Here is a 23,315-nt window from a genome sequence, read left to right on the forward strand (position 1 = left end):
AGTAGATTTCTTATCCCTCCATTAATCTGTAGGTATTATGAAAGCAGAGAATATGTCTTATTTAAACTTTGTGTACCTTCCTTCTAGTGGTACAGTGATCCAAACCTAGTATATGCTTAACAAATATTTATTATTATCATCTATTTTTCTAACACCCCATTCAGCATAATACATTGGGACCTTAAGAAACCTTGGCACTAAGAGATTCCTGCTCTCTGGTCTTTGATAAGTGATCATAGACTTTCCTATACTTTATACTTTTGCCCTATGCACCAAAATATGAGTTTCAGTAGAGGGGGGGGGGAGGGCCATCACAGTAGTTATTGTGCATCTTCTTGGGCAAAATATCTTGGACTACAGAAAGAATCTTTTCCAACATGAACTAGGTTATGTAGGGTGCTTGATTATTGCTTCAAACCTATACTGAGCAAGACTTCCTAATAATATGAAATATCTATCCAGCATCAATCTGTGAAGCTATTATCATGTCTTGATAGTTATGCTTGTGGAATTTAATGTTTGGCCTACTGGAGTAAGTACTGGACTCAGAATCAGGAAAATCTAAGTTTGAATCATGCCATGAATAATTACTAGTTGTGTTACCTTGCACTGTTTATTTAATTCCTTCAACATCAATTTCCTCATATGTATGATGTGAAGTATCTCCCAGGGTTGTGATAATGGTGAAATGTGATAATATATGAAAAATGTTTTGTTATCTTAAAGTGCTATTTAAAATTGAAAGAAAAAGTGCTGTTATTAAGTTGAAAAAAGTTTCAAGTCCAGGCTAGTTTTTTATCCAAGTGCCAAATTTGGTAAATGTAGATAGCTTCTCAATAGAATATTTCCCACCCCATGATACATATTTTGGCCATATCAACTCATAAAATGATCTCATGAAAAGTATGGAGGTGTTGATTTGTTTCAATGGAGGATGTTCTCACCATAAAGGAACCATCCATGAAGAAAGAACACAGCATATGTGGAGTTAGCATGAAAGTGATTGGAAAAAAAAAAGATTTCTCTAATAAGCTGGGTTCTCCAAAGTGCCTGAATTTTGGCCCATCCCAAAGGACTTCACTTGTAAAAAGCTGAAAGAACATTGGAAGCTTCAAATCCCAATTTATCACCTTTCAAAAATAACTTCTGTTTAACATTCCTATCTTTTCTTCTTTCTCCTTCTTGTGCTTTTTTGTGTTTTCATGCAGGTCTTCAGATAATCTTCCCTCAGTATCTTCAAGAAAAATTTGTCCAATCAGCCTTGAGTTACATTATGTGCAATGGGGAGGGAGAATATGTATGTAAGAACAGCCAGTGCCGATGTCAGTGTGCGGAGGAATTTCCACAGTGCAACTGCCCAATCACTGACATCCAGATCATGGAGTATACCTTGGCCAACATGGCCAAGTCTTGGACAGAAGCCTATAAGGACCTGGAGAATTCAGGTATAGAGTCTACCAACTGATAACCTCCTGTTTTATATGTGTGTGTGTGTGCATGTGTGTGTGTCTGTGTGTGTGTGTGTCTGTGTGTGTGTGTGTGTGAGAGAGAGAGAGAGAGAGNGTTCATGTGTGACTTGGACCATTCTCTGTGTATTTTTGTGTCTGACTGGAGCGATTCTCTTTTTTGTGACTTGAGCCATTACGCGTGTGTGTGTGTGTGTGTGTGTGTGTGTGTGTGTGTGTGTGTGTGTGTGACTTTGAGTCATTCTATTTCTGTTTCTGTGTGACTTGAGGCAATCTCTGTGTGTTTTTTGACTCCAGCCATTCTGTGTGTGTGTGTGTGTGTGATTTCAAACATTCAGTGTTTGTTTTTGACTCCAGCCATTGCCTTTGAATGTGTATGACTTGAGCCATTCTCTGTTGTGACTTCAGAAATTCTATATGTATACGTGTGTCTTGAGCCATTCTCTGTGTGTATTTGTGACTCCTGACATTCTTTGAGTGTGACTTCACCTATTCTGTGTGTTTGTGAGACTTCAGCTACTCTATCTCTGTTTTCGTGTGACTTGAGCCATTTTCTGTGTGCATTTGTGATCCCAGCCATTCTGTGAGTGTATGTGATTTGAGCCTCTCTGTGCATTTGTGTGACCTCAGCCATTCTATTTCTGTTGATGTGTGACGTAAGCCATTCTCAGTGTATTTTTTGTGTGACTGGAGCCATTCCGTGTTTGTTTGTGACTGAAACCATTGCTTATATCTGTGTGTGTGTGTGTGTGAGAGAGAGAGAGAGAGAGAGAAAGAGAGAGAGAGAGAGAGAGAGAGAGAGAGAGAGAGAGAGAGAGAGAAAGGGAGAGAGAGAGAAAGGGAAATGGGGAGAGTAGGAGAGAGTTACTATAATACTATAATAACATAAATAAGCTCCAACATGCAACAGTCACCACAACAAAAATAACTAGGTAGAGATAGGAAATGATTTCTAGAAATCTTCCCTGAGAGAACAAGAATATTTCAGAGACATTTCTATTCACCATTATGTCAGAGAATCAAAAATATCAATATAAGGTCACAAAGTAAATCCAGTAGTAGAATGTAGAACCAAGATCATTTGCTTTCCTGACAGAGACCTCTGTGTACCTTCAACTCCAATCCAAGACCACCCTGAGTATCCTCCTATCCCATGTGTTCCCTAGGTGCCTTTAAAAGTTCAGAGACACAACTGCTAAATAACAGCATAGTTATTGAGAATTGTCCCATGGCTCACAGAACAAGAGCAAGGTAAATTGATATTCTCTAGGTAAAATCATTGCCATTCAATATTTTCTGTGCGTATCCTTGGCATATTTTCAAAAGGATCAAAGATAATTCTAATGATGGCATAGAAAACTTTTTGCTTCTACACTATGAGATACTACACTCACATCCCTGTTTGGAGAATAAATCAAAATACAGAGCAGAAAGTACCCCATGTTACTATTCTGTTACTATACTATTTATTCTGGTGAGGGTTGAAGTAAGAAGTTATTTTCTCTAATAAAGTTCCAATTTATTTGTGTTTGCATTGGTGCAGAATAGTTTACATATCCTTTACCATAGTCCTTATCACATATTTAGCAGTATGCACCATTTCTTCCAGTTATAACATTATCAAGGTTTATATTCTAATATTTCATGTTCAAATGTCCCTTCCATCTTGGCCTAATAGTTTGTGTTTTAAATATTCTGTTACATATCTATGTACATCTCCCAATTTAAACATTCAGTTTTCTGACATTCTTTTCTAAGGTTGTCTCTTCCAACCCTAATATTCTACATGTTGATATTCTAGTATCCTATATCCTAAAGCTCATTCCAGGTCTTGTATTCTGATTGTATGAGCTATTAGTGCTTTTGCCCAATATTCATTTTTAGCAAGGTCACATTACTAAAGTAAAGCTGCTAATGCTACTTAGTCCCTTTAAAACTGTACCAAATTCATGAAAGAAAGGGAGTTTGTGGTATAATTCATATTATTTGTAATGTTATTTTTTGATCCTAAACAAAAGGAATGTGGGTGAAAATAAAATTTTGGAAAGAACTCTGTCCTAATTGCTCTAAGACTTAGTCAAAGGGAGACTGTGTGCAAAAGCTGGCCAGCTTCTCTGAATAAAATCCTTGGAAGGAAGGGAAACCACTTTGGGTGGGGAAAGACAAGAAGATGAGAAGGCACGTAATAAGCTGGATAGACCACTTTCGATGACTTATGCATTGTGCCTGCTTCCCACAAGGACATTCATTCTTTAATGCCCCTGTATGTTTCAATTGAAAACAGCATCGCCCATTAAGGAGAGAAATCCATACATGCATCTGTGGTTTGATTTTTTCCCCCCTTCTTCTTCTTTTCATTTTCAGCCCATAATAGCATTAACAGCTTCAACTCAGGGTAATTTCATCGGATTAATGGCCAACTACTGCTAAAGACTATCAACTCCTCCCTCCAGGCAGAAATGCCTTCATGTCCCCAAATGCTTAGGCTTAAACAGAACTCAGCCAGAACACATAGAGTTTCAGAGACCTGTTTATGCTTACTGAAGGATTGGGTTGGGAGGCTTCCTTGCTTGTTAGAACTGGGATTTGGAACCCTGAACTCCTGGGTTTCATCTCCCAGTCTACTATAAACTCTGAAGCCATAGGCATGAAGAATGCTTGTTCATTGCACACAGCTTAGAGAGAAACCTCTTTCTTTATCAATAAATGAGTCAGCTGCTAAATGGACTCAGGAAACTTCCATACATAAAAATATAAGGTAGAAGGGATTTTAAGAGGTTATTAGCATCATTTACTTCATCGAAGTGAGCTACTTAAAGCATTTCTCTTTTTAAGGGTCTCTAGGGATAGATAGGGGCATCTAGGTGTCAGAGTGGATAGATTTTTAAGCCTAGAATTAAGAAGACTGATTTTCTTTAGTTTAAATCTGACCTCATAAATTATTAGAGGTGTAACCCTAGGCAAGTCTCTTAACCCTGCTTGCCTCAGTTTTTTCATCTGTAAAATGAACTAGAAAATTAAATGGCAACCACTCCAATAAGAAAACCCCAAATAAGGTCACAAAGAATTGGACCCAATGTAAATGACTGAACAGGGATAGATAGGAATCCACCTCTCCACTAAGTCACCCATCCAAATATTTTTAGGTCTAAGACAAAAAAAGGTCTCATGAGAACCCAAATCTTGTTTTAGTTTTAGCTTGTTTGCTTTAGGTGATGTCATGTGGACATTGAGAAAAATTACTCAAACCCTTCATATTTAAAGAGTAACAATGATACCCAAATACCTTTAACCCTTCAATATAAAAGCTGGAAATGAGCACTGACTTGGGAGTCTAGAGACTTGGCTTCAGAGTCTTCCACTAACTTGATCTGTGACCTCCCATTTTTCTTAACCTCAGTTTTCTCCTTTGCAAAAGGAAGATGGAATAAATGCTTTCAAAGGGCCATTCAAGTTCACATGGTCAATAAGTATAAGCGGAAAAAATGAAACTATCCATGTTATCATCCCTGTATTTCCTAGGAGATGAGATAAAGGGCTAGGAGTTGAGAACAGGAAGGACATTTGTGGGATGATTTCTGTTACCAGGGAATATTCAATCATGTAACCTTATTTGGAAGCCTGCATTATTCAGTGATCATTTTTATCATGTGGGTATTTGTGGAGGGCATTTTCTGGGCTTATCCTCTGCATGTGGGCTTATATTTTGCACAGATGAGTTTAAATCATTCATGAAGAGGCTACCTAACAACCATTTTCTGACCATTGGGAGCATCCACCAGCATTGGGGGAATGATTGGGATCTACAGAACCGCTATAAGTTGCTCCAGAGCTCTACAGAAGCTCAGAGACAGAAGATCCAGCGCACTGCCCGGAAACTCTTTGGCCTCAGTGTACGCTGCCGCCATAACCCAAACCACCAGCTGCCAAGAGAAAGGTGAGTGCCTCCCCTCTCCTCTCCTTTGTCCCCAAAACAGCTAGATGTGAGAGGGGTGGGAACTTCTATTGGAAAAGATCTTGTAAGGTAAGGTAAATGGTGACATACTATGAAGACAACATAGGGCAATTACATGATGTAGTGGATAGATCATCAGTCTGAAGACAGGAATATTTGAGTTCAAATCCAGGTTCAGACACTTACTAGCTGTCTGACCCTAAGCCAATCACGAAATCTTTCTTTTTCTCAGTTTCCTCATCTATATAGCAGAATGAATAATAGCATCTACCTTCCAAGGTTGTTGTGAGGATCAAATGAGTTGATAAAATATTTAGCAGAATGCTTGGCACATAAGTATTATACAAGTGATGACTATTATTTTCTCAGAGACAACACAATAAATGCTGATCACTTTTGAGCAGTGAAGGGATGTGGACTTTAGATTCTTAGGTGGAAGGGATATAAAAGGAATTATTTTCTTGAGTTTTTGTTCTTCCTTTTCCATTTAGCCAATTCTAGTATTTAGAGAGTTCTTTTCTTCAGTGAATTTTTGCATATTTTCCCCCCTCCATTTGTCCCATTCCATTTTTAAAGGCGTATGTTTCTGTGGATTTCTTATGCCTCATTTACCATGAAAAATATTATATTTTTCAAGATTTTTTTCTTAGTGATTGGGGGGGGGACCTTTACCAATCTGTTGACTTTTTTCATGATTTTCTTGCATCATTGATATTTCTTTTCCCAATTTTTCTCTACCTCTGTTATTTGATTTTTTAACAACCTTTTTGAGTTCTTCCAGGAAATATTTTTGAGACCTGGGATGTATTTACATTTTTCTTTGAGGGTTTGGATGTAGCTGTTTTGACTTTGTTGTCTTCTTCTGAGTATTTTTTTAAATCACCTTTCAAAATAATAACTTTCTATGCTAATTTTTTGTTATTGTTGTTTGCTCATTTTTTCTAGCCTAATACTTAACTTTTAACTTTATGTTAAAGTAAGGCACTGCTCCCAGGGTGGAGGGGAGTACTGTCCCAAGCTTCAGAGCTAGTTCTGGGGGTTATAAATTTTCAGATCTTCAGGGTGGTATGATCTAAGGAGAGATATAGTCACTAACTCTCCTTGACTATCTTCTTGTTTGTGAGTGACCAGTCATTCTTTTCCACATTGGAACTGCGCCCAGGTTCTTTTCTCCCCAGTAGCAATACACTTTATTGTGATAGTGCTCCTCCTTGCCTTGGAATTGGTGTTGGGAACCATTTATGGGCAATGTAATGGAGTCCCACTCCCAATGCTAACAAAAGGACACCTGCAATCTCCTTCTGACCAGTGGTCTGATCCCCTTTACAGTCTTACATGTCACCACTGCCAATTCAGGTACTATCAAAGCTTGCTGCTATTTTGCTAGGGAACAGAATACATTGGATTATACTCCATTCTTACCCCAGTGAAACAGACTTTTCAGGCTGACCTTCTAAGTTGCCTTTGGATGAAAAATTGTTTCACTCCTTCCTTTTATTGGTTCTGCCATTCCAGAATTCATTTTGAGGCATTATTTTTCAACTCTTTTGGAAGGAACTTTGCAAGAACATAAGGAAGTCCCTTTACTCCACTATCTCGACTCCACCTGGCTTATTATCTTTAAGATTTCTGAACTTAAATTTCTAAGACCTAGGTTGGAATTCCATCCTTTCTACTTCCTAGCCATGTGGGATTATGGAAACAACTTCTATAATCTAAGCCTCAGTTTCCTCATGTGTAAAATGATAAGTTTAGGCTAGTTGTTATGCATACACGTTTTTAATTCTAACATTCAGCAGCTCTCTGATGTTGTGGTCCATTAACACCTTTAGGCATATTTGCTTCACAAATTATCTAACTATGATTAGGGTCTACACCAGTCATTTTTGCATGATGGTAAAGGTTGGGACATTGCACAGGTGCTGGAGGTTTGAAGCCTTCACTCTAGTACAAGCTATTTCACTTAGCAAAAAAAAAATCTTGAAGACCATGAACTATCAGATTGTTTTGGAGCTCAAAATGTGTACATTTATAAAATGTCATTTTTAGCAATGGTTCTCTCGCTACCCTGTGAGTTTCATCCTCAGTGGTTGTCTGCTTTGCCTAACCCTAATCCTAATTTTGCCATTACCTAGAAGAGCAAATCATAGCTGCAGAGGGAACAGTATACTAAAAAAGATAAACTGGTTAGAGGAGAGGGGAAAAAGGAAGCATCATGGACTATCAAACCTAGGAGGGACTTAAGAAATCTAATCTAGACTGACTTCATCATTCTGAAGCCCATAGGGTTTGTGTGATATACCCAAGTTTGCAAAGTTAGCTAGTAGTAAGTCCCAAACTTGAACTGAATGCTCTTTTCACTTCTAAGCCACACTGAATCCTTTGGAGCCAGGTAGTCTTCAGGAAAAGATACTGTTCATAAAGGACAGGTTTCAGTTAGACTCCAAGCAATTGCGTGAAAATATGGAGAGCACAGGATGTTAACAAGAGGGAGGAAAAAACAATACTTTTTTAGCAATTTGTTTGTTTGCTTATTTCTGGCACTTGGGAACTTGCCTTGCTTTCTAAGTGAAGGTTGCCTCTAGCTGGGGCTTCTAGGGAAAGAGAACCAAAAGTAGTGGACTAGGAGTGAGGAGTCCTGAATTCTAGTCTTTGCTCTGAACTAACTGGCTGTTTGAAAATGTACCAAGGAGTTCTGCTACCTGGGCCTCGGTTTCCTATGTTTTCTATTTAAAATTCCTTTCCAATTCTAACTTTATGGCTCTTTGTAGCTAGTTAGCACTGTAAAGGAGACACTGGTAGTTGGAGTTAATGAACAATGGGTCCAGTTCCCTCCAGAGCATATAATGACACTTGGGAAGTGATTGCTAATTCCACTGAGGGCTTTGCAGTGAGGCTGAGCTCTACCTTAGTGCCTGTGCTAGCTTCTTTCTGAGGACTGACTCTAGAGATTTAATGAGCATTTCTCACTAAGGTAAGGAACCTCTCTGCTATTAAGAGGTGACAGCTAGAGGCTCTGACACCAGAAACCTTTCACTGGCCCCGCTGGCTGAGCAAGTTAGCATTTGCAGATGAACTGCTCTTTTTTTTTTCCCTCACATCAATTTGATGCCCTTGCTGAAGCCTGTGGGAAATCAGGCCGGTTGGCCAGGTGCTGTTTGCACTATCAAGGGGTAAGTGAATGTCTCTGGGTTTGTCATTTAGCTCCTGAAAGTATCTTGGCTACCTATAGCTCTTTAATTTTTTTTTTTAGTATAGTAAAAAGAGCATTAGTCTAAGAGTCAGGAGACTTGCATCCTATGCCAGGTCATTTCACCAAGTCTTTGGGCAGAACATTTCCCCTCTCAGCTTCAGTTTCTCCAGCTGTAAAAGAAGAGGGTCGATCCCCCTATAATCTAACATGTGGCCAATCCAACTGAGGACATAAGGAACAGATTTATGAACTATTAGAGAAAAAATTTAATTCTGCAATTTAATTTGTTCCATGAAGTATAGGCAAGGGTTAGAACGATTGCTATAAGGACAACTATTTGGAATTTTAAGAGGTGTTCATTTAATCAACTAATCAATGAATAAGCATTTATATACAAAGTACTGGACTAGGTACTGAGTATGTCAAGACAAAATTAAAATCATCTAGAGAGAATTAAGGATGTTTCTTCCACTGATATCCATTCAGTCGATTTAATATACCCCCCTTGAATCACTACTAAGTGCTGTGATAAAAGCTGGGCCTATAAAGACAATAACAAAACAACCCTAGCCCTTATATTTTCTTGGTGGGAAACATATACACAGGTCACAAAATAAAAATGCATAGAACATAAATATTTCAAAAATTCTGAGGGCAGGAGTACTGCGTATGAAGGTGATCAGAGGAGAATTCTGATAGAATTGTTGCTGAATTTGATCTGAACTTTGACAGAAGCTAGGAATTCTAGGAGCAAAAGTTAAGAGGAAGTAAATTCCAAACATGGTAGATTACCTGTGCCAAAGCACAGAGATGGCAAGGGAAGGGGAAGGAAATAAGCATTATATAGCACCTATTAAGTGCCAGAGTCTGCACTAAGTGCTCTTTACAAACTTTATCTCATTTGATCTTCACAGCAACCCTGCGAGGTAGGTATTATTATTACCCTAATTTTATAGTTGAGTAAACTAAGGCAGCCAGAAGTGATGTGACTTGTCCAGGGTCATAAATCTTGTAAGTGCCTGAGGCCAGCTTTGAACTCTTGGCTTTCTAACTCTTCCTAACTCTTGGTTCAGCTTTCTATCCAGTACCACCTCGCTGTCTCTAGGAAATGGAATGTTTTTATGAACAATAATAAAAAGGGCAAATTGGTTGTACTCATATATAAGATACTGAGTAATATATAATAAGACCAGCAAGTAGGTTGGATCCAGACTATGAAGTTCTACAAATGATAGGTAGAAGAGTTTGTATTTGATTCTCAGGACAATAGAAAACCACTGGAGTTTTCAGGAGAAAAAGCAGGCGAATAACAAGGTCAGGCTAGGCTTTAGGAAAACTACTAGGCAGTTTTGCAGATAGAAAAGACTTAAGGTAGGGATGCCTATTAGGAGGCTAATACAATGCCCCAGGTAAGAGGTGATGAGCAAACATTGGAACTAAGGTGGTGTTCCTGGGAATTAAGGGGGAGGGAAGAGAACAAGCATTCTGTGGCACTTACTATGCTTTAGACACTGTGCCAAGTGATCACTTTAAAAATATTATCTCATTTGATCCTCACCATAACTCTGCAGTGTAGGTATTGTTATCCCCATTTTTTAGTGAAGGAAACAGTGATTTAAAAATTATATTGTGTACTTAACAGCCCTCTCCATCAGTATTTTCATATGCAATGGAGAACAGAATAAGAGGGCGGAATATGAAACTACAAATCTCAATAGATTGCATACTGCTTGCTCCTTTAACAGTATATTATAAATTCAACATGTTAAAAAAAGAAAACTAAAGAACTGGTTCTATTGCACCTTTAACTTATGCCATTACATAGTACATGTGAACTAATTACTGTGTCTGAATCTAAATTTGAACTCAGGTCCATCCTGACTCCAAGCCTAGCACTCTTATCTTTCCACTCTGCCAACTAGAGAAAAAAGGGTGAATGATAGAGATGTCATGCAGGTAAATTGACATGGCTCAGAAATTGACTGGAAATATGGGGTGAGGAAGAATAAGAATTAACTCAAAATGAAAACCTGGGCAGCTGAGGCAGATGATAAGACAGATGCAGTCCATTACCAAAGTCGTGCCAGAAGCCCTCCCAGCTTGTGTTCCATTCACATAATCTTTGAGAACTTACTTAGTACTCCCTTGTGAAGGTAAGGCATTGGAGGAAGAATCTGGAAGAAGAATGTATTGTTTATTTTAAAGATTTTGTTCTAGAGTTAAATGGTTCTAAAACGTTAGAAATTTCGTCATATGTCAAAATAGACATTTTTGTTTCTTTCCATCTGTGTGTTTATTCATATATCTATATGCATATAATAATAGTAGCTAACATTTATATAATACTTTCCTTGTGTCAGGCACTGTGCTAAGTGCTTTGCAATTATGTCATTTAAGTCTCACATAAACCCTGAGAGGTCAGTACTATTATTATGCCTATTTTTCAGATGAGGAAACTGAGGTTGAGACTTGCCCAAAATCACATTGCTAGTAAGTGTCTAAGGTGAGATTTAAACTCAAGTCTTCCTGATTCCAGGCTCGGTATTGTTTCCATTGCACCACACTAGCTGCCTTAGTGAGAAAGGGATAAATGGTAGAGATGATGTGGAGATATATCTTCAAATTAGAAGGAAACCTAAAGCAAAGATCATAGAATGACACCACTAGAATGAACCTTAGAATGTAAAATATTTATGAGTGGAGAGTAATTTTAGAATATAGAATATTAGACAATAAAACATAAGTGTTAGTACTGGAAGAAACCTTAGGAACCATCTTATTCAAATAGGCTTGATCTTGCCAGTAAAAACTATGACCTGATGAGGTAAAGATTTAGTCAAGATCACACAATCAGGACTAGAATTCAGGACTTCTCACTCTCCATCCAAGCATACTCTCTAAAGTATCCTTCTTTTTCCTCAGTTCTCCAGTGCTCCACCAGGTCCATTAGGTTTTATTTACAAGCTCCTATTATCATAATTCTGACACTATTTTGATGACTCTGGTCCTTTGTTTTGTTTTGTGTCAAGAGCCAATCTTCCTGACCACACTATATCCATTAGAAAGCTCAAGTATGGCATTAGTAGTGCTGTAGTGCTCTGTTAAAAATCTTCAGGTTAAGAGCTCAACCTTTAAATAGAAGTTCACATTGAAAGAATTTCCAGTTCCTTAGTCATAGGATGCCATCCTGTTGCTCCTAATTTTGCCTTCTAGAGTCATTCTGAACAAGACTAATCCCTGTACTATGTAATAGCTCGTCATATATTTAAAATATGAATTCTCATATTTCCTCAGTCTTCTTTTCTGGGGAAATTTCTTTAGTTTCTTGAAAGATCTTCAAATATCTTGTTTTTACATTGTTTTAGGATGTTGGTTGCTCTCCTCTAAATATGCTCCAGTTTGTCATTTTTTGTTGCCCAGAACTAGATGTCATTGAATACCTCAAAGGATTTGATCAGACATTTTGTAATGAATAAAATGTAGGGGTCTCTGAGAGGATTACTCCTCTGCTACTATTGGATGTTTGGTCTTTGACCTGGACTCATTGCAATTACATACCTTCCCTTTCATCCATGACTTGCCTACCTGGATTACATCTTAAAAATAGATTTTTATTGATATCTTTTGGGTTTACAGCACCAAGATGTCCCCCATGTTGCTTTCACTCTCCTCTCCCAGAGAGCCATCCCTTATAAAAAAGAAACAAAGATTATTTTTTTTAAAAAAGGAAAGAAAAAAGAAACAAACAAAAAAGATGACCCAGCAAAACTAATCAGTATATATATTTTAAAAATTGATATTATAAGCAGTATTCAACATTCATGGATGCTCTCCCTCCCCCTAACCTCCATGTCTCTGTAATTGAGCAAGAGGAAGAAGGTGTATTATCATATCTCTTCTTTGGGGCCAAAGCCAAGCTTTTTCATTTTCTGTTGTTTTGTTCTTCTTCTTTCTATTTAAATTATTGTAGTCATTGTGCATATTTTCCTGACTATTTACTTTGCTTTTTATTAATTCATGTAAGTCTATCCATGTGTTTTCCATTTTGATTTTTTGCATACCTGTATTTTTGACTTCTGCAAACAAAATCTTCCTTTATTACTTATTGTCTGAGACTTCCAGCATCTGCCAAAGACTTACTTGTCTTCTGGTCAAATAAAGAAAAATATTTTGCTGCAAATTTCTATGATTTTAGATTCCCATTTTTTTTAATGCAAGACCCACCTAGGCTCACTATATAATTTTCTCACAGTTCCCATAGCAATAACTTAGATTTTCACTCATATAGAGTTTTAAAGATTGCAAAGTTTTTTGTTTTTTTTTTCCTCATCACAACCTTGTGAAGATTCTGCAAGTAGCATTTATGGCCTATTTTATAAATAAGGCAACTGAGGCTTTGTAAAGGAATATGATTTGCAAAGGGTTGCATAGTTAGTAGATATTGGGTCTTGGATGTGAACCTAGATCTCCTGACCAAAATCCCATAATTGCTTTTACTACATTATACTGGCACTCTTATATATTGTTGATGGGCAGACATTGTGTTGTTATGCAACCATTTTGAAGTCCTGTGTAGCTTGCCCACTTCCCACCCCAGTAGAGTCAGTTGACCTTGGCCCCTCAGATTGAAGAATCAAGATAACTATGACCCACTATTAGGCTTCAACATGGATTGAATATTTCCATGAACTACTTTTTGTACTCCAGATGAATAGCACCAAGTGCCTGTGTACAGTCCATCAGTTACATCAGCCTACACATCACTCCCTCAAACATATGGCATCAAAACTCTTGACTAATCAAGGGTTCTTAGCATCCTTTTTCTATTTATGGAATAAAACACACCAGTGAGGCAGGAAGTCACATTCACCCAGAAGCACCCAGTCATAGGGGCAGAGAAGTGTGTGCTGACAATTGAGGCTGTTTTTTTTTTTTGAGTGACTAACTGAATTTCTTTAAACCAACATAGCTCTGCATATTTGCATTTTGACTCCTATTTGTCCTTCTGCATTTGTACCAAGTAGGGCAATTGATTCACTTGACTGAGGTAAGGTAAAAAAAGAGAAAAGGGGAGGAAAAAATTTATATGCATATGCTTATGGATAGACCTCCCCCACCAGACCCAGGGCTCAAAAGTAGTTTTTTTTTCCTTCAGAGAGAAGAAGCTGGTTATTGTTATTGACTCTCAAGAGAGAAGGTCTGAAAAGAGCACTAGAATTACACATCAGAAGATCTGGGCTTGAACTCCAGCTTTTACACTGTCTATGTAACCTTGGACAAGTCACTCGGTAGTCTAAAACCTCACTTTTCTCAATTGTAAAATGGGCATAATATTTACCTAAGCTCTAAGTTGGAAGAAAATTCATAGGTCAGCTAACCTGAACTTTATCTGAAGAGGAGTCCCTCATGATCATCATAGTCACCATAGTCATCATGATCATCATCATCATTGCCTTTACATGATATTTTAAGTTTTGCAAAGTATTTTACACATATTTTCTCATTTTATCTTCACAACAACCCTGGTAGATAGGTTAATATTAATATTCCTATTTTACAATTAAGGAAACTGAGGAAGTAGTGGTTAAATGACTTGAACAGAATCAAGTTGTTAAGTATCTAAGACCAAATTTGACTTTAGATCCTGGTATTTTCTATTCACTGGGTCACAAGGCTGCCTAGGAAGTATCATCTGAATTGGGCCTTGAAACTTCATCTGTTGAGTAACTTTAGTTGACAGAAATAGTGTGGGGAACCCATTCCAGGAAGAGAGTGGCATGGTTTGAACAAAGGAACAGAGGAAAAATAAAGGATATTGCAGGGCAGTTAGGTGGCTCAGTGAATTGAGAGCCAGACCTAGAGTCTGGAGGACCTGGGTTCAAATTTAGCCTCAGAAACTTCCTAGCTATGTAAGTCTCAGCAAGTCACTTACCCCATTAAATTGCTTAGCCCTTAACGCTTTTCTGCCTTGGGATTAATATTTGTGAGTCCTAAGACAGAAGGTAAGGGTTTAAAAAGAAAGAAAAGGCATTATTTTGTTTAGCTTTTAAAGCCCTTCCCAATGTGGCCCAGGGCAACCTTTCAAGTTTATCATTAAGTCTCCTTTCCATGTTCTGTGTTCCAGCCAAACTGCATTCCTTCACATGACATTCTACTTGTTGTCTCTCTGCTTTCTCAAAGGCTCTCCCATCTGCCTAGACTAGAGCATATTCCGTGTCCAATTCTACCCTCAAAGACTACCTAGGTTCCTCCAAGGTTCAGCTCAGGTGCTCTCTATTTTAACTCAGTGTCTTAATAAGACCACAAGGGAAAAATACCCTTGCCCCCATCTCCTACCCCCCAGAAAGCCAATTTGTATAAATTTTATATTTACATAGTATTTCCTCTAATAGGATGTAAGGTCCTTGAGGTCAGGAATGATTTCGTTTTTATCTTTTTTTTTATTACCAGGACATAGCACAGTGCCTGTCATCTAGTAGGGATTGAATTATTACAATCAGAACAGATAACCTTGGCTAAGTGGAAAATGTGCTAAGAGCCCGGTGCCCTGGGTTTCAATCCTGTCTGCCACTCATTCCCTTTGTGACCCTGGACTATTCACATCAGTAAAAAATTTCTACTTGCTTTTATTAAATTGGCATACTAAAGAATTAATAATAATAATAAAATGGGACAGTTAGGTAGTGCAATGAATAGAGTGCAATGGCTGCATTCAGGAAGACTCATCTTCCTGAGTTGAAATCCAGCTTTAGACATTTACTAGCTATGGGACCCTGGACATGTCACTTAACTGGTTGCTTCCTCATCTATAAAATAAGCTGGAGAAGGAAATAGAAAACATTTTTAATATGTTTACCAAGAAAACCCCAAATGGAGTCATGAAGAGTCAGACACAATTGAAAAATTACTGAATATAACAATAAGAATACATATGTTAAAGTAAATAAATCACAAATAATATATAATTATTATATAATTACATCCATTTTAATTATAGCCATGTAATTTTATATAATTATACAGCAAGTATGGATATAATTATGTAATAACCACTCTAATACATATTATATTATATAATAAAATCTTTCTCTAATGCTATGTCATAGCTTGGTAAATGTACTCAAAACTTTTGCTATTAGGGCACCAACTCTTGTAGATTCTATGAGGTTAGAAAGACTCATAGATAGGACTAGTGATGGACTCTGTTGAATTAATCTAGCCAGTTTAGGGGAGGCAATGTTGTCTATTGGATAGAGCACTGAATTTGGAATCTGGAAGTTCTTCAGGTCTCACCTGAGATACTTGCTAGATGTGTGACCCTGGGAATGTCCCTTATCTTTCTGTATCTCAGTTTCTTCATCTGTAAAAAGAGGATAATACCCATTTCAGCCTTTATCTCACAAGATTGTTTTGAGGATTGAATGAAATAATGACTTATAAGGACCTTTGCATACCCATGTATGTTTTGGTTGTTATTAATTTCAGAGGTATTCATCACCAGGTTGATGGTGGATGATTGATATATATGGCCATAATAACTTTCAAAAATATATCTACTGACTCATGGTTAGGATCTGTATCTATGGCAGGAGTATTCAGATTGTTAAAACTACAGATCTTTGACTGTTCTAAGTAATAATGTTGATAGCTGACATTTAAATAGTGCTTTCAAATTTACTAAGTGCTACACACATATTATGCCAGCTGATCCTAATAATAACACTAGGAGATAGATAACTACCCTTAGTAGTATACCCATTTTATAGATGAAGAAACTGACTTGGAGAGTTTATTACCTGTCCATGATCATTTGGCTACTTAGTATAGAAGGCAGACTATGAATCAAGATCCCCATAACCTCCCTTCAAAAATATCCTGCTCTCTTTCCATTATACCACTGAATATAATCCTCATTTTAAATGTGAGAAAGCAGAGAACAAAAAAGAGAAAGTCCCTTCACCAAGGTCATCCAAGTTGATAGCAACTTTTACTAGAAGCCTATCCTCCTGATTTTAAATACAGGGCTGATTTTAAATAACATACTCCAAATATTGTTTCATTTTATATTTCCGAGAACCCGAGGGGGTAGGTGTAATTTTTATCCCCATTTGACAGATGAGCAAATTAAATCTGAGCAATTTTCAGTGACTTGCTCAGAGAAATATAGCTATTAAGTGTTCGAGGGATGCAATTGAATTTCAGTCTTTTGATTCTATATCGAACCCTTTTTTTCCTCTGTCATCTATACATTTCAGTGACCAATGTACACCACCTCAAGCCTACAGTCTATAGAACTAAGATTATAAACATAAATGACAATTGCCTGTTTTCACTGGGTGTTATTGTCCTGGGCATTTTCCCATGGTGGTTCTGGGAGTGGTTTTAAGGAACAAGGTTAGGACAGTTCTGGTCCTTAGGAAGTTTTTTTGGATATTTTCCCTCCAATGAAATAAAAATCTGCTTCTCTATAACTTACTCACTGCTCCTTGTTCTGCCCTTTGGAACTAAGCAGAACAATTCCAATCCCTCTTCCACATGACAGCCCTTCAGATCTTTGAAGACAGCTATTTTCTTCTATTCTCCAGGCTAAATATCCCTTGTCCCTTCAACTGATCCTTGTATGGCTTAGTTTTGAATACCCTTCTGTTCTCCCTCCTCTAAACACCCTCCAGCCTGTCAATGTCCTTTCTAACAGGGTTACAACTCTGTACAGAAAGCGTTTTGTATTCATCAAGGTTTCTCCTCATGGAAGTTAGCATTTCAGGTGAAAGTTTGTTTTTTATTTCCCTAGGGCATATATGAATGAATGGAAATCTAGGAATCTGTACTAGCTTTCAAGAACCTCAAGAACTCTCTCCCAAAGTTAAACTCATTTCTTCCTCTTTTGCCTATAATCCTCAATTTCCTTCCTCAGCCCCTGATATTCCTTTTGTCCCTTTCAAAATCTCTTTTATTAGTAGCAAAGGGATGATGGCTCTGTCGTTTTCGTTAAATGTGTCCTCCAACTATTTAAAAGAGGAGTTTAGAATCTTCCTTTAGTCAAGTTATCCCCTTCTTTGGATCACAGTTTCCTCATATACAAAATAAGTTATTTGGACTAAAAGGAGTCTAAGGCTATGGATATAGCCTTAATATATATATATATATATGTACATATATATATATATATATAATACATATATGATATAGCTTTAATATTCTATGTCCCAAGGTTCCTCTTGGTGCCAATTTCATATCTGGAGTCCTCCAAATCCAGTTAAGGTTCTCTTTCCTTTACAACGCAGAAACTTCCTGAAAGCAAAGATCAGCCAAATTAAGAAGCATAACTTCTTTAGCATCATGAGTTAGATTGAAATCTCTATGTCAAGTCAGTGAGCATTTATTAAATATAATGCTAAGCCCTGGGAATATAAATATAAGCAGATTAGAAATACAGTCCCTGCCTCTCTAGGAGATTACATTCTAATGGGGGAAGACAACATGCAAAAGGAGCTGAAAACTGAAAAGCCATGGGGTTGGGGAGGGGAAGGAAGAGAAGAGTTAAAGGGAACACTGGACAGAAAGTCTACAAAGTCAAGATTGCAGCTTGGAGTGGAACAAAAACATGGCTGGTTGGGGCCTCCTCCTTAAAATGGATGTTATTTGAGGAACTGGCCAGTCAAAAGGAAAAACCACAGGGGTGGAAGGTAGTTCCAGGGTAAAAATTCCAGGCATTCATTGAGCTTCCTGGAGAAAGATGTGTCTGAGGGCATTATAGAAAAAGCCCACGAAAGTTAGGAGCGCATCCTAGAGAGTGATGATTTCGTGACTGGACTGGACTTTTTAAATATCTGCTGACAAGTGGCATATCTTCCATCCCATCCTAGATGAGTTCACCAGGGTTTTTCAGGGTTAAATGTGATGAAGTCATATGATCCTATTTCTAGTTTATGGTCTCTCAGCTGGGCAGCTCCCCTTCTCCTGTCTGATTGCTGCCACTTGGGGAGAACAGCCACTTTGAAAATGCCAGCCCCAGGAACTCCCTGCCTCTTCCTGACCTTCAGCCCCATCTCTGAGAGGCTTTTGACTCCTCCTCTTGTCTCTATTAAGTTCAGGCCCTGAGTGGAACTGCCAGATAGAATGTGAGGCTGGAGCTGGAGCTGATGATGCACGTCAGCAGACTCTCCCAGGCACAAACCAGAATCACTGTGTGAATCAGTGCCATTTTTCTCTTCAATTAAGGCCTTGACTTTCTAATTTTAAAGACACACATAAGACATTTCATTCAGGGTGAAGGAAACCCTTGCCTATAGTTGTTTTGCTATTCTCTGGTTTGGTGTCCTCAGTTCTCCTCTCTGGTCAGCTTTGTGACTCCTTCCTGTCACCTTCCTTTTCCTTCTCCCTCCCCAGCTCCAAGGAGTACCTTCTGAAGTTATCTCTCAGGAATTCCTGATACTACCAATTATTTTGAGTTAAGCTACTGTGATTTAAAGGGCCTTTGGGAATCTGCTTCTGACCTTTCCATTTTGTTATTAATATGACTCTCAGGTTAGAGTTTATCACTGTGAGGGAACCATGGGAGGATACTATTGTAAAACTCTAAGATCAGAAGATTTAGAACTAAAAATAAAGTCTAAGTCATTTTATAGATGGGGAAACTGAGGCCCAGGCAAATGAATTAACTTGACTAAAGTCAGGCAATCTCTCCCATAGCAAACCCAGCACATCAGACCACAAATTTTATTTTCTTTCCAACCTCAGGCCTGGAAGGACTCTTCATAAGGTAATGTAGAATAAGTACTTTTTTGGAGGAAGGATAACTAAGTGGCACAGTAGAGTTCCAGGTCAAGAATCAGGGAGACTAATCTTTGTGAGTTCAAATATGACCTCACTTACTAGCTGTATGGCCCTAAGTAAGTCACAGCTCTATTTACCTCAGTTTCTTCATCTGTTAAATGAGCTGAAAAAGAAAATGTTAACCACTCTAATATATTTGCCAAGAAAACCCCAAATGGGGTCACGAAATGTAGGACATGACTGAAAATGACTGAACAACAATAATAAAGGATAAGCACTTGATAAGATAGTTTGGAAACTGTACAGCACAATTTCTAGTTCTAGTAAAGTTATAGAGTAAGGTAATGGGGACTTTCACTGAGGGCACCAACAATAGTAATAATGGGTTTAATAGTAAAGAAACAATTGATATCAGCCTCTAGGTAGCAAGAATAACTAGTTAAGAACACGAATTTGCCTTAGCTCCTTCAAATTCCTCCTCATAGATCTAGTTTTGCTTGTCTCCTGTGATAATTGGGTTAAGTCTACACTGCCCATCTTTAGATGTAATCACCAAAGGTGAGGGTACCTCCAAATTCTGGGAGGTCTTTAACCCACCTATGCTAGAGTGAGTGACGATTCAGAATCGACTGACCACCCCCCTAGGCGATCTATGAGAAGCTTCTATTGTGATTGGACACACAAACTAGGGGAAGGCACTGGCATTGATGCATGTGACCCCTTTAAAAAGAGGGAGTTGAGTGAGTGAGAGGCTTCTGGTGAAGAGGGCGGCTGGTGAAGGAGGTCTTCTAGCTCTTCTGGTCCGTGGAGGTGGTGAGTTTAAAGACTGACTGAATCTTCCTGAACTTCTCATAAGGAACTTCCTTAATAGACTCTGTGAATGAAGCTTTGCTTCATTCACCTCTGGGCCTCTGGCCCTCTGACTCTCCACTAAAGGTTAATTAGATCTACCTGGATTAATTAGAGGATCATAGTAAATCACCTACTGGGTTAGATTCTTATTTACATATTTCCTCTCTCTCTTCTTAATTGTAAATAAATTTCCATAAAAGTCAATTTTGACTTGTGATTATTCTTAATTGAGGATTGATAATAGTTCAATCCTCTGGCGACCATCTTTTAATATATTGAACTAAAAAAAAAAAAAACCTTTTTCCCCCTTACCCTCCTCCCCAAGTTGGTGATTTCCTAACAATAGTTCTGAGGTCTCCTGGAGTCTTTTTTTCTAAGTAGATCTTGTATCCCTTTGGCCACAGCATACTTCATCTCTCATAACATATTTTGTCTTTTAAAAAATTGATTTTAGAGCAGATTCTTTGCTGTTTGTCTCAGATGCATCCTAGTTATAAGTCTGAGTCCCTAACTTGTTCTACAAACCAGCTTACTCTGTGATTAGCCTTAGCTTCTTCATAATGATAATAATAACTTACATTTCCTATAGTACCTTGCTTTCAACACTCTTGGTAAGGTAGATCATCTTAGAATGTATTTCCATTTTCCAAATGAAGTAATTGTGGCTCAGAAAAATCAAGTGACTTTCAATTATTTTTGATAGCCCACATCTTTTTCCAAATATTATCCTGATATTTCCATAGTATAAGAGGAAGTCAAGAAAGGCAGCCTCCAGCTTTCCTTTGAGCTCTAACATCATGTAGCCTAGTCTAAGCATATTATTTTACAGATGAGGAAGCTAGGCCCCAAAGAGGGTCACAAAGCAAAATGACTGAAGAGACTGTCTACTAAAGGCAGATAATTAAAGGATAAAATATTTTCTGTGAAGCAAAATGATGAGCAAGGAGTGGGTCTAATGTTCAGTGATGAATCATATTACTGTATCCATAATCCAAGAATCCTTTTAGTTGAACTCAAAGTATATTGCAGACTTGGCTTATTCATCTTTTACCAGTGTCCCTCCTAAATAAATAAATAGAACTCGAATCACCCCAAAACTTAAAATCATTGTTTGTCTTCCATCCTGGCCTATACTTTCAGGAATAACCATTTTACAAAATTTTAGGGAATTAATCAGGCTCTCATTTCAATGTCAAAGAAATACCAACAAAGGATCTAGAGGATAAATAAAGGAATAATTCAGACTAAGGGCTTCATTTTTAAAATAGCCATCCTTTCTACTTTTAAAATCTACACCCGCTTAGCAAATGAGTGTTATGAATTAATTTTCTATTTTGTCTCTATCTCCTTCCCTATTCAACCTACCCTGACTCTCTAGCTGTAGATTTGTATGATCTTCCCCAAAATGCCACCAGCCCTGTTATGTACTTTCCTCATAGGCAAAGCCGCCAATTAAAATCAGCAGGGTGTTTGGTATGAATTAGGGCTCTCAGGCTGGACTGCTGGAGTGGAGTGGGTGGTTCTGAAAGGGGGTGGGAGGTTGTGCTCAGGCAACAGCACCCTGGGGTTGAGCCTCTGTCTTCTGAAAGAGAAACTCTGTTACTCAGGCCCCTGGCCAGTTCTGAAGAGGGGGAGATGAACCCCAGCTGATTTTCCCTAAGCCCTGCACTCCCTGGGTTGGGATTCTATAGACAATTGAAAGGTTTGGAAAAAGTCCTGGAATGTGATGTAGAAGGTCTTGGTCCAATCTTAGCTCTGTAACTAGCCAAGCATGTAAACCCAGACTCTCTGTGCCTTATCTTCCTCTCAATAGAAGGAAGGGGCAGATAAACCTCCATAGCTCTTCGATGATCCTAGGACTCAGTGGCCCAGCTCTAACATTTTAACTTTCAGTCGTTTCCTGGCATCCCCCATGTTTAGCACGGGGCTAGCACCTAGTAACTGCTTAATAAATTTTTGATGAATCTCTCTGTGTCCTAAAGTCTCTTCCATCTCTATGTTCCATATTCTGTGATCTAACATTCTATGTTCTGACATTTGCTCCAGCTCAGACATTCAATGATTTGTATTATATCTTTTTTGTAATCATTTTATTATTCTTTGTTTTTGCTTAAATAGTATGAAGAGTTTAGAAAGTACACAAGCTAAAGTAAAACCATGTCATTTCCCATAGAGGAACCAAACATCTACCATCAGAAGCACTGGAAAGGGGTAGGGAGGGGGTAGTGTTTTAGAGAATGGGGTTGGGGCGAGATGAACAGAACAATTTTAGAAAGGAACAGAAAGATTCTCTCCCTCCCTTCCTCTTTCCTTCCCCTTGGTACATCATGTTCTTCTTTCTAGTCAATGTGTATTGAAATCCAGGGGTAAAGAAAGCTAGTTATTTGGTTGTATTGGAGTTAAGAGTTTGCCAAAAATGGAAGGCACGTCAGGTCTCCAGGGAATGAAAAAAGCATTTTCAAAAACGTTCCTTGTTGCCTTAAGCCAAATGCCTTGCAGTGGGGCTGTGTCAGCCCTTTCTCAGACCCTTTCCACTAGTGCTGTCCTATTAAGCAGGCCTCTCCTGTTCCCAGGGCTGAGGCAGCCTGTCACTTGTTAGCCTGGGAGAGGTTATTTTTAGAATTCAGTCCCTCCTTCCCATGCTCCCTAGCCTCGCCTCTCTACTTGCAGGCTAGCTCCAATTATCTGTGAATGGAGGAGAGAGAACCTGGCAGGTCTGGAACAGGGAAGCAAAGTGATAATGGTCCCTTTGCACTCTCAAACTTCCAGTATTTTTCCATTTTTTCCTCTCCTTTTCCTCTCCTCCTGCCCGATGGCATCTTCCTCTTTCATTCTTTCATACATCCTCAATGCCCCCTTCCACACTTCTGGAGTAGTCTTCTCACAACATCTCAGTTAATCAGATGTTTGAACCCATATGGGATTCCTTGTGAATTAAGATTTTTTTTTTAGTTTACTGAAAGTTTATGTTTCATTTATCCTTTGATATTGACAGTATTTCTCCATTTCCTTGCTTTAGGAAAGACGCCACACTCAAAGTTAGGAGGACAAGTTCTGCTCCACTTGCTACTAA

General features: G+C 38.2%; 1 protein-coding gene across 1 annotated transcript in view; it reads left to right on the forward strand.

Moving 5' to 3' along the window:
• BRINP1 (BMP/retinoic acid inducible neural specific 1) overlaps positions 1–23,315 on the forward strand; it is a 122,849-nt gene that overhangs the window by 94,136 nt on the left and 5,398 nt on the right. The window contains exons 5-6 of the mRNA XM_044661510.1: positions 1,209–1,445; positions 5,181–5,403. Coding sequence (XP_044517445.1) covers positions 1,209–1,445; positions 5,181–5,403 — 460 coding nt within the window. The remainder of the gene's footprint in view (positions 1–1,208; positions 1,446–5,180; positions 5,404–23,315) is intronic.

The sequence above is a fragment of the Gracilinanus agilis genome, chromosome 2 (assembly GCF_016433145.1).
Source record: "Gracilinanus agilis isolate LMUSP501 chromosome 2, AgileGrace, whole genome shotgun sequence".
NCBI lineage: Eukaryota > Metazoa > Chordata > Mammalia > Didelphimorphia > Didelphidae > Gracilinanus > Gracilinanus agilis.